The sequence below is a fragment of the Crocodylus porosus genome, unplaced genomic scaffold (assembly GCF_001723895.1).
Source record: "Crocodylus porosus isolate Cpor-Errol unplaced genomic scaffold, CroPor_comp1, whole genome shotgun sequence".
Taxonomy (NCBI): domain Eukaryota; kingdom Metazoa; phylum Chordata; order Crocodylia; family Crocodylidae; genus Crocodylus; species Crocodylus porosus.
In genome coordinates this window covers 89,311,369-89,325,528 of record NW_017728943.1, presented here as the reverse complement: position 1 = coordinate 89,325,528, position 14,160 = coordinate 89,311,369, and the positions used below count along the sequence as shown (strand labels likewise).

The 14,160-nt window shown below is 43.7% G+C and overlaps 1 protein-coding gene across 1 annotated transcript in view; it reads right to left on the bottom strand.

The window, feature by feature from the left end:
* The window catches only part of SMYD3 (SET and MYND domain containing 3), a 731,370-nt gene that overhangs the window by 121,793 nt on the left and 595,417 nt on the right, over positions 1-14,160 (bottom strand). The window contains exon 8 of the mRNA XM_019549760.1: positions 10,890-11,000. Within this exon, the coding sequence (XP_019405305.1) occupies positions 10,890-11,000 (111 nt within the window). The remainder of the gene's footprint in view (positions 1-10,889; positions 11,001-14,160) is intronic.

Below are 14,160 nucleotides of genomic sequence, written 5' to 3'. Positions count from 1 at the left end.
GTACCTGGACCTGAACAGACTCTGGCACACAACTCTGAGCTCCAGTCTATTTATATGAGCCACAATATATTTTCTGTGCCCTCTGGCAACCCAAGTGAATCTCCAGACCACTTCAACAGCTTTATGGCCATTGTGACTACAGCTCATGGTAGACAATGGTCTTAGAACAATCAAGGTTGTCATGGCAAAAAGAATCAAAATCCATTTGTCAAAGTCTAAAACTGACACAGTCTGTGGTCCTGCACTTTGATGAGGAAATACTATAAAGTCCAAAGATGGAACAAACCCAAAGAACCCCTACAACAGAACTTCAAGAAACTGAAGAGATGGTGCCTTTGTTGGATTAACAACTGAGATGAGAAACTGAAAACGGTTGTTCTGGCTTTCACTGGCATTTCTGGCATTAGATAAATGCTGTCCTTGGCTGCTTTGCAGTGCAACCCAGAATGATAAGACCCCATGCAAAGAAAGGGGGATTGCTGGATTGTTTGTCCAGTTTCAGAAATTGACCCAGGTTTCATTTCATGGCCAAACAGCCTTCTAGAAGGGAGAAACTATTAGTGAGTCACATAGAAAAGGAAGCATTGATACATCCCAGTGACTTACTACCTACTTCTATTAGCTTTGCAAATGCTCCTGATACTAATGTTGTACTGAAAAGGGGGGATGAAACAATACAGCTGCTCACTCTTCACCCTAGGGTCCTGAAGGAGTTCAGAACAGAAATTGGTGAACTCCTAAGTGTAGTATGCAATCTATCACTAAAAACCTTGGTACCTGAGGACTGGAAGGTTGCTAATGTGACTCCTATATTGAAAAAAGGCTCTAAAGGGGATGCTGGGAACTACAGGCCAAAGAACCTAACTTCTGTTCTTGGAAAACTGGTAGAAACAATAATAAAAAAAAATTCAGCATATGAATGAACTTGACAATGCTAGGGACAGAAGTTACACATAAACCAATTTAAGTGATTAGAAACTGGTTGAAACCTGTAACAAAACATAAGTTCAGTGCACATAAACCAGTATCAAAATGGCCAAAACTGGTTTAAGATAAAACCGGTTGAATGTAATATCAGCCTTAGCTGATTTGGATCAAATCAGTTTAGGCAATGTCTGTCCTAGACCCATTCCTGGTTTAAGTTAAACCAGAGTCCTCCAGCATCCCAGATGATTTGCAGTCCTGGATTGGACTGGGCCGGGCTGTCTGTTCCCCAGCCAGAGCAATATCACTGCTCCAGCTGGCTAAGGCACTGCAGCGTCTGCCAGGCTTCCCCCTGCACCGCCAGACACTGGCTGCTTAAGCAGGGATCCCCCCTCCTGCCCCTCTCCATTTTTTTTGTGCAGGGACTGGGACTCCCCCACTGAGATTCAGGACAGACTCAGAAGAGACTCTGCCAGGCCTAGGGTCAGGGAGGACTGAGTTAGGGAACTTCTGGAGGGGCTGGATGTGTTAAAATCAGCAGGTCGAGTATGCTCTCCACCCCAGGGTTCTGAGGGAATTGGCCAAGGTTATCGAGGGGCTCCTGGCACAGCTTTATGAGCACTTGTGCTGCTCTGGCCAGGTGCCAGATGACTGAAAGAAGGCCAATGTGGTCCCCATTTTCAAAAAAGGGAGGAAGGAGGACCTGGGCAACTATAGGCCCGTTAGGGGGAGAATCAATATGGATTTGTCAAAGGGAAATCCTGCTCCACCAACCTACTAGAGTTTCCTGAGGGTGTCAACAAGCAGCTGGATCAAGGTGATCCAGCTGAAATGGTGTATCTAGACCTCCAAAAAGCCTTTGACTGTGGCAGGGCAACTTTGGGTGCCTGCCACTCAAAAGGTCTGAGTAGGCAGCAGAGCCAGCCAGCAGGTGGCTTCACTCCCCATCAGGCATCACATGGCTAGCAGGAGACTGCCTGTTTGGGGAAGAGGGCTCAGCTGCTAGCATAAGAGCAGGCTTGAGCAATAAAGCCATGCAGCAGTTGTTGCAAGCCGCCAAGGGCAGAACATTGCCTGGTTGGAGCTGCTGCTCAGGAACACCCAGAGGACATAGTAGGAACTATGGGGATGGCAGGAGGTTCCTAGTCCTGGGGAATGACCTAAAACTACACCCTACTAGGGTTGGATGATGTGGTGGAGCTGCTTCTGGCACGGCAGCTTTTAGGAAATGCCACAAATGTGCGTCCCCAGTGAAGGGCAAGTATGGGACACCAGAAAGCCTCAGCCCAGCTGTCTTTTGGGTTACTACATGGAGGTGAAAGGTTAGGGAGCACACCCTGACAGAAAAGCACACAGGCCCAGGCCCACTGAGTGGGGCCTGAGCCAGGGTCCAGGTATGTCGACTGATGCCTGAGGCCTGCATAGCTGTAGGCTGAGTTAGGGGAGCCCAGGTAAGTCATCAGAAGCCTGAGGTCCAGAGGCCCCAGTGAGGGGGCAGAATAGAGTTATAGGGACCCAGCGGTGGTGTACAGTAGGGCCTAAGATGGTCTGAAGGGCTGCACAAGATGTTGACTAGACTAGCCACATCTGGCAGCAGTGCAGAGTAATGCCTGAAGATAGTCCAAAGGGCTGCCCAGAAGGTGACCAGTACAGTTAGAGCAGGGGGCCCCATTGAGGGGCATGAGTTAAAAGCCCAGGCACTTCTGAATATGCCTGAGGCCTAATTTAGGCCAGAGCAGCCCAGCAAAGGGCCAAGACAATAATGGAAATTTTGGATGCCATCTGTGAGGCATGGGACACGGTATACGGGCAGGTAAAGGGCCATGTAGTATGCCCTTGGCATTGAGTTTTAAAATGAGAAGCCTCCTGCTTTCAAATAAACCATTTATTGTTTACATCAAGGCATGGCAGGTGAGTGTAGGCAGGCAGACTGGCCAGACAGGGACATGGGCCAGCCAGGTGGCCAGTCCTGCTAGTTACCTTTTTACATCGCCCATCAGAAACTCTTAAATAATTTAGGTAGTCATGTGATTACACGGAACATCCAGTCCTGGATTAGAAATTGGCTCAAAGATAGAAAGCAAAAGAGTAAATATAAACAGTCAGTTTTCTGAATGGAAAGAAGTAAACAGCAGGTTCCCCCATGGATCTGTGTTGGGACGAGCACTCTTTAACATATTCATAAATGATATGGAAAAGCAGGTGAGTAGCAAGGTGGCGATATTTGCCAATGACACAAAATTATTCAAAGTGGTAAAGACCAAGGCAGACTGTGAGGAATTACAGATGGATCTGGCATGATTGAACGAATGGGCAACCGAATGACAGATGCAATTCAATGCAGATAAGTGTAAAGAGATACACCTGGACAAAAATAATCTGAACTATATCCATACTATGATGGGCTCTATATTAGCTGTTACCACACAGAAAAGAAAACTGGGAGTCATTTAGACACTTCACTAAAATCAGCATCTCCGTACTCAGCAGCCATCAAAAAGGCATACATAGTGATTATTAAGAACGGAACTGTAAAAAGTATCATGGTGCCCCTTTATAAATCCATTGTGCACCCACACCCTGACTACTGTACCTGGTTATGGTCCTCACTTCTCGAAAAGGATACAGATTAACTAGAAAAGGTACAGAGAAAGGCAAAAAAGATAATTAGCGATATCAAGGGCTTCTAGATGAAGACACACTAAAGAGGCTAGGCCTATTTAGTTTAGAAAAGAGATGCATTGGGGGGACATGATAAGGGTTTACAAAATTACTATGATGAAGAGAAACTGAATTAAAATGTATTATTTACTCACACAATACAAGAACTAGAGGTCACAAAAGGAAATTAGTAGGTAGTAAGTTTAAAACTAACAAAATAAAGTTTCTTTTCAAACGGTGTGTAATTAAAGTGTGGAAGTCATTGCCATCAGATATTGAAGCTGACAGTTTAGCTAGATTCAAAAAAAGGGACAGAACAAAGTCTTGAAAGAAAGGGGCATCAGTAGCTATTGAGCATGAGAGTTAGGGAACTTCTTAGACCTTACCAAACTAAACTATGCTGCATACAGAAAACTGCATAACTTAGATCAATTCCATCTCAGGCTTGTTTAATGTCTACACCTAGCTTTAATGCTGGAGGCTGCAAGTGAAAGAGGAGCAGCAGGGGGCAAAAAACCCTGGTCATACCCAGTTAAATCTCCCTTTCAGCCTTCACTCTCTGCCACTGTGTGCCATAGGATATTGGGCAAGATGGACCAATGGTCTGGCCCAGTAAATTGCAATTTTTATGTTCTTTGGATTCTTGTAGTGTACTGAGATCAAAAATGTAAATTGCCATGTCTGTGTTCTCTTGCAAAGCCGATTCAAAAAGTATTTCTAGTGGCAAGCATGTAAAACTGAGAAAAGAATAGGAATGGAGTCTTAACAGAAATCCATGCTATTACTTTGTGGTAGAGGGCTTAAACTTGTGTTGTGACTTGATTACTAGGTTCTTTTTCTACAGCAGTGCTCACAGAATCTCGTAAAGAGCTGCAGCCCTTTCTCCTTTGGACTTCATGTTTTAGGGTAGCAGTCCTACATCTATTACCTGAGGTGGGAAAATTTTCAATTTTACTTGTTTCATGTTTTCCCCTCTTCATATTTTGGTTTGGGGTTTTCATCTTTTGTACTGTAACCAAAGTGGAAGTGTAAATACATTTAAATAAATAAGTATGCAAGCAAATATGAATGTGTGGAAGAGTCTCGATCCCAGCGTCTGCAACAAGGCTAGCAATAAGGGGCATAGTAAAGGCACCTCGAAATACATTGTGTTACATTGTCTATCTACTTAGAATACAGTTTCCTTAAGGGATAGGTGGCATCTTTCCTTATATTTTGTTGAGTACCAGCACACTAGTGACTCTACTGAAAAGCCTTTCCATGCAGTCAATAACAGCAAGCATGTTGTTGGAATTCTATTTGAAGCATATGTTGTAAAGTGAGAGGGCTGATGTCAAACATGAAATGTCCAAGATGAAAACACAGGGTAAATTCTACCACTGGCTATTTACAAGCAGTTTCCATTAACCTCACTGTGGAAAATCCATCATTGGCATACACAAGGAGTCTTCCTTACTTATCCCAATGGTAATCTGGTCCAATGAGGCTAGTCCTCTCATTTAAGTGAAAAATGTAATATATTGTTATTAACTGTGATGGAAGAAACCATAGCAAAACTCCCACTGATTTCAGTAGGGCCAGGATCCCACCCAGTGTCTTTATATTAATCAGATATCAGGAGAAGCAACTTCATGGTAATATTACTGCAGTTTAACAGTTGCAAGTGATATTTTAACACAGGCATAAAATGCTTGATTATTGATGGTGACCTAACTTTCAGTGTACTTGAGCTTAGATTCAGAATGGCAACACCCCCAAACTTTGGGTGCAACATGAATGAACGCTAATGAAGAAGGATAAACCACTTATTGCCATTAAATTATCATAATTTCTGGTGAATTTCTAATACTGGCCAAGTGCAAAAATGACTTGCAATTCAGACTGTTTCTGATCTTGACAGCACTTCGTATTAAATAAGAGCTTTCAAAAAGCAAACTAGACTAAAACATTAAATCTTGGCTCCAAATGAGAAGGGCGACTCTACAAAATGATTCTTTCTATAATCACAAATCTCTCGGAAATGCTTGGCTGAAAATGCAGAACATTAACAATACTTTGGCTCATGACAGTGGAAAAAAAAACGTTCCTCATTTAAAATGTTTGTCATCACTGTAATCCCATCTTTAATTATAATTAATGTAAGGAGCTTTTATGTGCTGCAATGCTAATACATTGTCAAGAGTTCAGCTTCTAGGAAGGAACATGTTTCTGAATTAGAGTGAAGATTGCTCTTAAATGTCTGGAACAAATAATAATGTATAAAGCTGTCAAAGCTATAATGAACTGAAAGAAGTACAACAGCAATAACTTAAACGCTGACAATCAGCAGTCGTCTTATACATTTTCCAAAGTCTTTTTTTTTATTACGTTTACTGAATTGCTCTTTACATACGGCCAAAATTGATTATTTTTTTTAATAAATGTTGCCTGTGGCATTATATTTGGCAGCAAACTGTCACCAAAAAAGTCTACATTTTTCTTTGCTGAACATTGAGGTCAATATAAAATACACTAATTCGCTATTTTCAAAGTTCAGATGATTAAAAAGTGACCCAAACAGATTACATAACGTAATCAGTGTACTCTTTACATGTGTGTATTTTTAGGTAAAAGTGTGATACAGACCGCTGTTAACATTTATTACAGTAGTGTGCAGAAGCTCAAGTTGGAATCAGGGCCTCCCTGTAGTTGGTTTTATATAAACACATGTGAAGACAAGAATTCCATCATAATAAACTTCAGGTCTAAGGGCTATATAATAAAACTTGCACAAAGACTGTGGAGATTTGTGCAGTTAGAAAGCCAGGGGTTCTGCTGTTCTATGCAATTTTGAGGGAAATTCCAGGTTTGTGGAAAATAAACAAATATTCTCTTATTAAGGTGATTTAAGAAAAAAATTAAAAGCAAAAAACCTCAAATCTCCCCTCCACCCCTCAAAAAAACTGGCCATTGCTCACAGACCTGAAAACCCTAAAAATAAGTGAATAGTGGAGGTGGCCAAACGTGAGTTTGATCAAGTGACTCCCTAAATGTCTAGCAGCAAAATGGAAGTGTAATTTTGCACAAGCTGCCATATCTGCACCAGCCTAATATAGCTAGCACAGGTAACAAGGGCAGTGAAGATGGAGCATGGGTTTTAGCATGTGTTAACAGAGTATAAACTCACCAGGGACCCTGGGTACATGCTCTAGTTCAGGGGTGGGCAATTATTTAGGCTGGAAGGCTGCTTACCAAGTTTTGGCAAGCTGTTGAGGGCCACATGGGTAGCCCTGCCCCTTGCCAGATGCCCTGCCCCCTGGTCACCATCTTGTGAGCAGAAGTCCCACCGCCTAGACCCTGATCTTTGCCACTAAAAGTCCTTCCCCTTCCCCCAGAAGTACTCTTTTCAGCAAGGGGTTTTGCCACCTTGGAACCAGAAAAATACCAAATTATATTCTGAAACGCAAACTTCTAAAACATTCATTAATTTAATTTTAAAAAATATTTTTGTCCTGATTTACATGCATTTGTGTAGTGTACATAGAGGTGACTGCACAATAGCTTAAAATGAAGCCCTACTCTTGTATATTCTGGGGGATTCATATAGGTTTGTGCGGGGCTGTAGGTGTGTGGGTAGGGGGGAAGATGGGTATGGGGTTTGTGGAGGACTGTGTGTGGGGGAGGGTGGCTGGAGTATATGAGGGGGTGTGGGGATCTATGTGTATAGCAGTGCAAGGGGGGCTGCGGGTGTATGTGTATAGTGGGGTGTGCATGTGGGATTCACCCTATGAACACACACATACACACACAGGCCCTGCCTATACACACACTGCCCCTGCCTGCACACACAGACACTCTGCCCCTTCTGTATACACAGACACACACACACTGTCGCTGCCTGTGTGTGCACATGCACACACATACACATGTGCTCCCCAGTCCAGTGATGCAGCCAGGAGTTGCATGGTGCCGGAGCAGGGCAGGGGCACGAAGAGAGTGAAATGGCTGGGGGTGGGTGGGGCTGGGTTGCTCAGTCCTGATGAGGGCTCCCCCTGGGTCCTACTGCTCCTGATGCCTATCAGCGTTGACAAGCAGCCAGGAGCAAAAAAAAAATTAACTTACTTATTTTTTAGTCCTGTGGGCCAGATAGAATGGCCAGCGGATCCAGCCTGCAGGCTGTATTTTGCCCTCCCCTGCTTTAGTGTGTGCTAATGCTTGTTCCTCCATGTCTTCATTGCTATTGTTACCTGCATAACACAAGTAGGCTAGTGCATACTACAATCAACCTTTGGCTGTGGAGACATAAATCTATAATTTGTCACAGGAATACATTTCACTTCATGTGAGGCTGTAAGTAGTGGGCCAAATTCATGCTGTCTTGTATTCTGTAATTCAGTGGTGTTGTACCCATATAATGGAACGGTAGGGTTCAATCCTGTATTTCATCAAAGTGGCCTACCTCTGAACTTTTTTATATCAGTATACATCTCAAGTAGTTTTGCTATAATCTACCAACTGCAAATGGACAGAGTTAGACCTGAGCCGAGAAGGTAGGTAGATGTCTCCCTCATAGGCAGTGATTGCCCTCAACTCTGAGTAAAGTCAATGGGAACTGCAACAACTCAGAAGCTGGCCTTGAGGTTATTGGCATCTCCCAGGACCATGCTTTTGGCCTTTTCATTACAATAACAAGGAAAAATTGGGGAATTTCATGTGACTGGGAAAAGCTAGCTATAATATTTGACACTAACCTTTTCCCAGATAAATTTGCTAATTATTTTTCTCTTATAGGAGTTTCACTCTTAAGAGGGTCAAGAAGGACTTATGATTGAATGAAGTGGTTCCATTTAGATGGTTCTGTTGTTTCTATTAGTGGGGTATTTCAAACTTACATTGTAGTGGTTGTGACACACAGACACACATGGTAGAGTATAACCCACTCTTCAGACCTTGCTTCTTTACTTACTCACTAGTTTTCAACATGCTTAATGGTCCTCACCAGCCCCACCATGCTGTGTCTATCAAATAAACCTTTGAGATTAACTTGTTAAGCTTTCATTGGTGACAGCCTATTTTGTCAGGGCCTTTCCACCAATTAGCACCAAGGGGTGGGACCTCTTCACCAATCAGCACCAAGGAGCAGTGATGCCATAAAACATCCATAAAATCAGCTCTTTGGGCAACCAAGCTGTGAAAACTGTTTTTTTTCCCCGTAAATTAAGTAGTTCTTTTATGCCTTAAGCAGTTAGGTTTTACGGTGTGACTCTTCCCTGCTTTCTGCATGACTTCAGACTAATATGGGTTAACTACTTTTCTTTAAATAAACCTTTGATGACTTTTCAGGAAGTTCATCGTTCTTGAATATCACTGTACTTACGCCAAGATGAATTCAGTGGATAGAGGTCCCTAAAACAAACCTCAATGATACTTGAAAAAAAGAGATTTAAAAAAGGAAGAAACATACATCTCTTCCCTTCAGACTGATTTAATAATTTTACGTTGCCATCACTTTGCATGTAGAACTCTAGCTGATGTCAGAGAGTTCTGTGCACAGCTAGGATTTCAGCATCAATTTAATATGTAAATTATTCTACTAGGATCTGTTTATTGTGAACTGTTGGCTAGAGTGCTGTAGGATTTGTTATACGTTTCAAGGATCCAACATGGTTTTAGGGGAATTATGCTCACCAGCTTCTCTCTCTCTGACACCAAATATTCAGAAACTTGACATAATTGAAATGTAAACTTTGAATATCTATCTCTGCCTTATTAAATACAAATTTCTTCTTGAATCACACTATATCATTGTGCTCCTTGGAATCACACTTTCATTCAGTTTATGTCATATTCTTTTTTGGTCTGATGCCAAGGTACATAATGCCAGTATGGGACAGACCTAAAACTGGCACTACAAAATTAAAAAAATGCTGTGTATAATTAAATGAAAAAATAAACACAGCTATAGCAACAAGCACTGCCTACACGATCTCACAACATGGGGAGCCAAGGCTTTTTATCTATGTCCATGTTCAAGCAGTCAGTTATGCTGGAACCAAGCTACAGAGGTGTGTTTGGGCAAAGAAGGAATCTTGCACTTAGATCTTATTTTGGTCTTGCTTAGTCATATGCTGCTCTACAAGTAAGTTTGTAACTACAAAGTGTTCATAGAGAGAGGCTGCAGGTAGCTGAGCCTGTTGTGAAAAGCTTCATGACACTGTGATAAACTTGGCTCCCATGGCATGAGAGGTATGACTTTGGATCTTCTTCAAAAATACCATATTTTCTCACCTACAACACACCTTGGAACAAAATATGCACCTTGTGTTTGACCAGCAGAATATAAAAATAAAGATCTTTCCTTCTAGTAAGTAACTGAATAGCAGCAGCTAGGAAGCAAAGCCTGTTCGCTGTTCTGCTCCCTATGAGCCTCATGCAGATTTTGCTGGTCACCAGCAGAACTGTTCTTGCTATATTTCTCACATATAATGTGCACTGGAATTTCCACCAGCTGGTTTTTGAGTAAGAAGGGCTGTATGCAAGAAAATATGGTAATTTAGCATTAGTACTAAGGCACACAACTTTACACAAAGATTATACAACTGGTTTCAGCTAAGGGCCCTAGCAGATGTTATAGCTGTTTCAGTCTATATGCCAGTTTTGTACAACAAAAAGAAATCAGCAAGCTGTCTGTGATAGGATGAAAATGGCGAATCAGTCCCTAAAATTGGGTATCTCCAACAAGATGAAGGAAGGGAAGAAGGGGAGAGTGCCTGAATCTCTGACAGCTTGCCCAGCAGTGAGCTGTCAGGAAGCCAAGAGTAGGCTTCCCGCTGCCTGGTCCTGCCAATCAGCAACTGGGCAGAAGGTATCTCTGTCCCAGACTCAGGGGATACACCCTGTCTGGTCCCTCTGATTGGCTGATCAAACTTTGTTGTACTACAAAAATAACATCTCCCTGAGCCCCAAGAGCCATGATTTTCTTTTTTTTTGAAATATCTTATGTGTTATATTAACCCATGTGTTCAAAGGTCCTGGAAGCTCAAACTGGTCTGATCTATGGTGTCAAGGACTGAAAAACATTTTCTGTTTCTCCAAGCAATATAGACTTTAACAAATAAGGCTTCTTATCATGTAATTGACTTCTATGCTTTTCCTTCCTTCACTTTTGTCTTTCCCAGAAAAATAAACAGTAGAAAAGGCAAGGACATTTGCTTCTGGATTTTGACAGTCAAACAAGTAACAAAAGATAAGCTCTTACAAAAAAGGAAAGGAAGAGACTTGGCCTTGAGAAAGGTCTTGAGAAAGGTCTTTTTTACTCAATCTACCTTGTTCTGTGTTTGGCATTGAAGACAGTCACATTCAAAGCAATATTGGCGCTTCAGTTGTTTCTGGCGTTCATTGCTGGGCATCAGCGACTCAATATAGCTAATGGTGAGCTGTGTGCAACAGAGAAAAAACAGCTGTTATATTTTGATAAAAACTCAGCAAATGTTAGAAACACAGCTAGTTGAAATTCTGACCCAAGACTTCCTGTCAAAAACATGATTTAAGTGCACATTTTCCCAAAGAGAGATATCAATTTGACAGGAAAAAAACCCGAATTTACTATTGAGAAAATGTGTAAAAACTTTTTCATATCAACATTTCCTGAACAAAATTTTAATTCTGAGAAAACTTCGGAGATTTCAACTTTTCATTTTGCTTCAGGACAAAAACGTAAGCTGAAAGGTCCACATTTCTGGGGCGATAGAAATTCCAACTAGTAGTAAAAGAAAAGGACATTATCTAGTTCTGGAGTCCTGTACTCTCCAATGCTGTTGACATGAGGACGTGACTCATCCATTGTGAACATATAGTTTCCCTATAAATGACACCAAGAATCATATGAAATAGGAAAGTAGAGCTGGAAGGGAACTTATAAGGTCATCTAGTCCAGCCTACTGCTCAAGGCAGGATCATATTTGACAAAACCATTTGAGCCAAATGCCTGTCCAACCTGCTCTTGAAAATTCCCAAGTTTAAAGATTCCACAACTTCTCTAAGTAGCCTGTTCCAATGCTTGACCAGCCTCATTGTCAGAGATCTCCTAGTAATCTCCAACCTACATTTCCTTTCCTGCAGCTTGATGCCATTGCTTCCAATCCTATCCCCTACAGCCCCAGAGAAAAGCCAGTCTCCATCTTCTCCATAATCGCTCTTCAGGTAAATGAAGAATGCTCTCAAACCCAGCCTGTCTTCTCTAGAGTCAATAACCCTAGTTCTCTCAGCCTTTCCTCATAAGTCTCATTTCCCAGGCCCTCAAACAATTTTGTCCTCTGCACTAGAATTTCCAATCTGCCTCTGTGCTTCTTGAAGTTGGGGCCCAAAGCTGGACACAGGACTCCAGGTGCAGCTTTGACAGTGCTGAACAGAGTGGAAGAGGCACTTCCCTTGATTTGCAAGTGACAGTCCTGTTAACATTTTTTTTTACTGGGGGGGAGGGGGGAGTTATATTCAGCTTATGGTCTAGTGCAGGGCTGAGCAAAATATGACCTGTGGGCTGGATCCAGCCCACCAGGCAATTCCACCCAGCTTGCGGGGCCCTCCGTAAGCCAAAAGAATGATCACAGGCCCTGGGCCTTGGCTGCTCCTTTGAAAGACAGCACCTCTATGCTGGAGATTCAGATCTACTTGTTAAGCAACAAACACCCCACCCCAGCCTGGCCTGACCTGCCTCCAACCCCACGGTAGAGGGCACTGGAGCCAAGAAGCCTCTGCCTGGCAGAGGTTTTTGCCTGGTGACCCTATGGCTGTTTCCCAGCCTTCCTTCCCTGCGAGAATGGAAATGGGAGCCAGGAACTCCCACTGGGGGGGAAGGTGGCTGGGAGCACAGGGACCTGCATGCTATGGGAGAGGGCTTGCAAGGGGATGGGGGGACTACTGCCACTGCTGGCCCGCTGAGCAACCCTTGCAAAGCCAGAAGACCAAGGCACTTAAGGGAGCCCACCCTTGCCCCAGCCCTGGTACAATCTGTGGGCAAGGCAAGAGCCCCCAAGGGAACACTTGCCTGCCTGTACACAAATGCCAGGAGCTTGGGAAACAAGCAGGAGGAGCTCATCCTCCTGCTCTGTGCAAAGAATTATGATGTCATTGGGATAACAGAGACCTGGTGGGACTCCACCCATTACTGGACCATGGGTATAAATGGCTATACCCTGTACAGGAGGGATCATGTAGATAAAAGGGGAGGGGGTGTAGCTCTCGATGTGAAGGAAAGCTACATGTCCCTGCAAGCTGATGTTGGCGACCAGGGTGGACAGCTAGAGACCCTCTGGGTTAAAACTCGTGGGGAACATGGCACAGGGGACACAATGGTGGGAGTCTACTACAGAGCTCCCACCCAAAGTCTGGAGCTTGACCAGGAGTTCGCCCGGGAACTGACTGAGGCCGCTTGCTCCAGGACCTTGGTTGTCATGGGTGACTTCAATTACCTGGACATCTCGTCGGAGGATCACTCAGCAAAATCCAAGCAGTCACAAAGCTTCCTCTCATGCGTGGATGACCTCTACCTGACTCAAGAAGTCTATGGGCAAACAAGAGGCAAAGCGCTGCTCGACCTGGTACTGGCTACAGGGGATGACCTAATCGGCAACCTAGTGATCGATGGGAAGCTGGGTGACAGCGACCATGAGCTGATCACCTTCACTATCCGCTGTAAAGCTGGCAAGTCAGTCAGCAACACAGAAGTCCTTGATTTCAGAAAAGCTGACTTTGACAAGCTCAGGAGGCTCGTCAGTCAGGCCCTAAGGGACCATAACCCCAGAGAAAGGGGAGTTCAAGAAGAGTGGTTGCTCCTCAATACACAAGCTAAGTCTATTCCATCTCGAAGGAAAGGCAGCAAGAGGGCACAGCAGCCCCCTGGCTCTCCAGGGACCTAGCGGACCTCCTAAGGCTAAAAAGAAAAGCCTACAAAGGATGGAGGATGGGATTCACCTCCAAGGAGAATTATTCTGCACTGGTCCAGTCCTGCAGGGAGCAAACCAGGAAAGCCAAAGGCTGCAACTAGCTTTGAGCATCAAGGACAACAAAAAATCCTTTTTCAGATATGTGGGGAGCCGGAGGAAAAGCAAGGGCAACACTGGACCCCTGCTGAACCAGATGGGGCAACTGACAACTGACACCCAGGAAAAAGCCAACCTATTAAATGGGTACTTTGCATCGGTCTTTCATCAGTCCCATGGGACGCCCATGCCTGCTACGGGACAGGGAGGTCTGGATGAGGGAGATCCCCTGCCCTCCATAAATGCTGACCTCGTGAAGGAACATCTTGAGAAGCTAGATACTTTCAAGTCAGCCAGCCCTGACAATATACACCCCAGGGTACTCAAGGAGCTCACAAGCATCATAGCCCAGCCCCTGGCATGGATCTTTAAAAACTCCTGGCACTCTGGTGTAGTGCCCAAAGACTGGAAGAAGGCCAATATGGTGCTTATCTTCAAGAAAGGGAGAAAAGTGGATCCGGCTAACTATAGGCCCATTATCCTGACTTCTATCCTGGGGAAGATCTTAGAAAAGTTTATTAAAGAGGCCATCCTTAATGGACTGGCCGACGCCAAC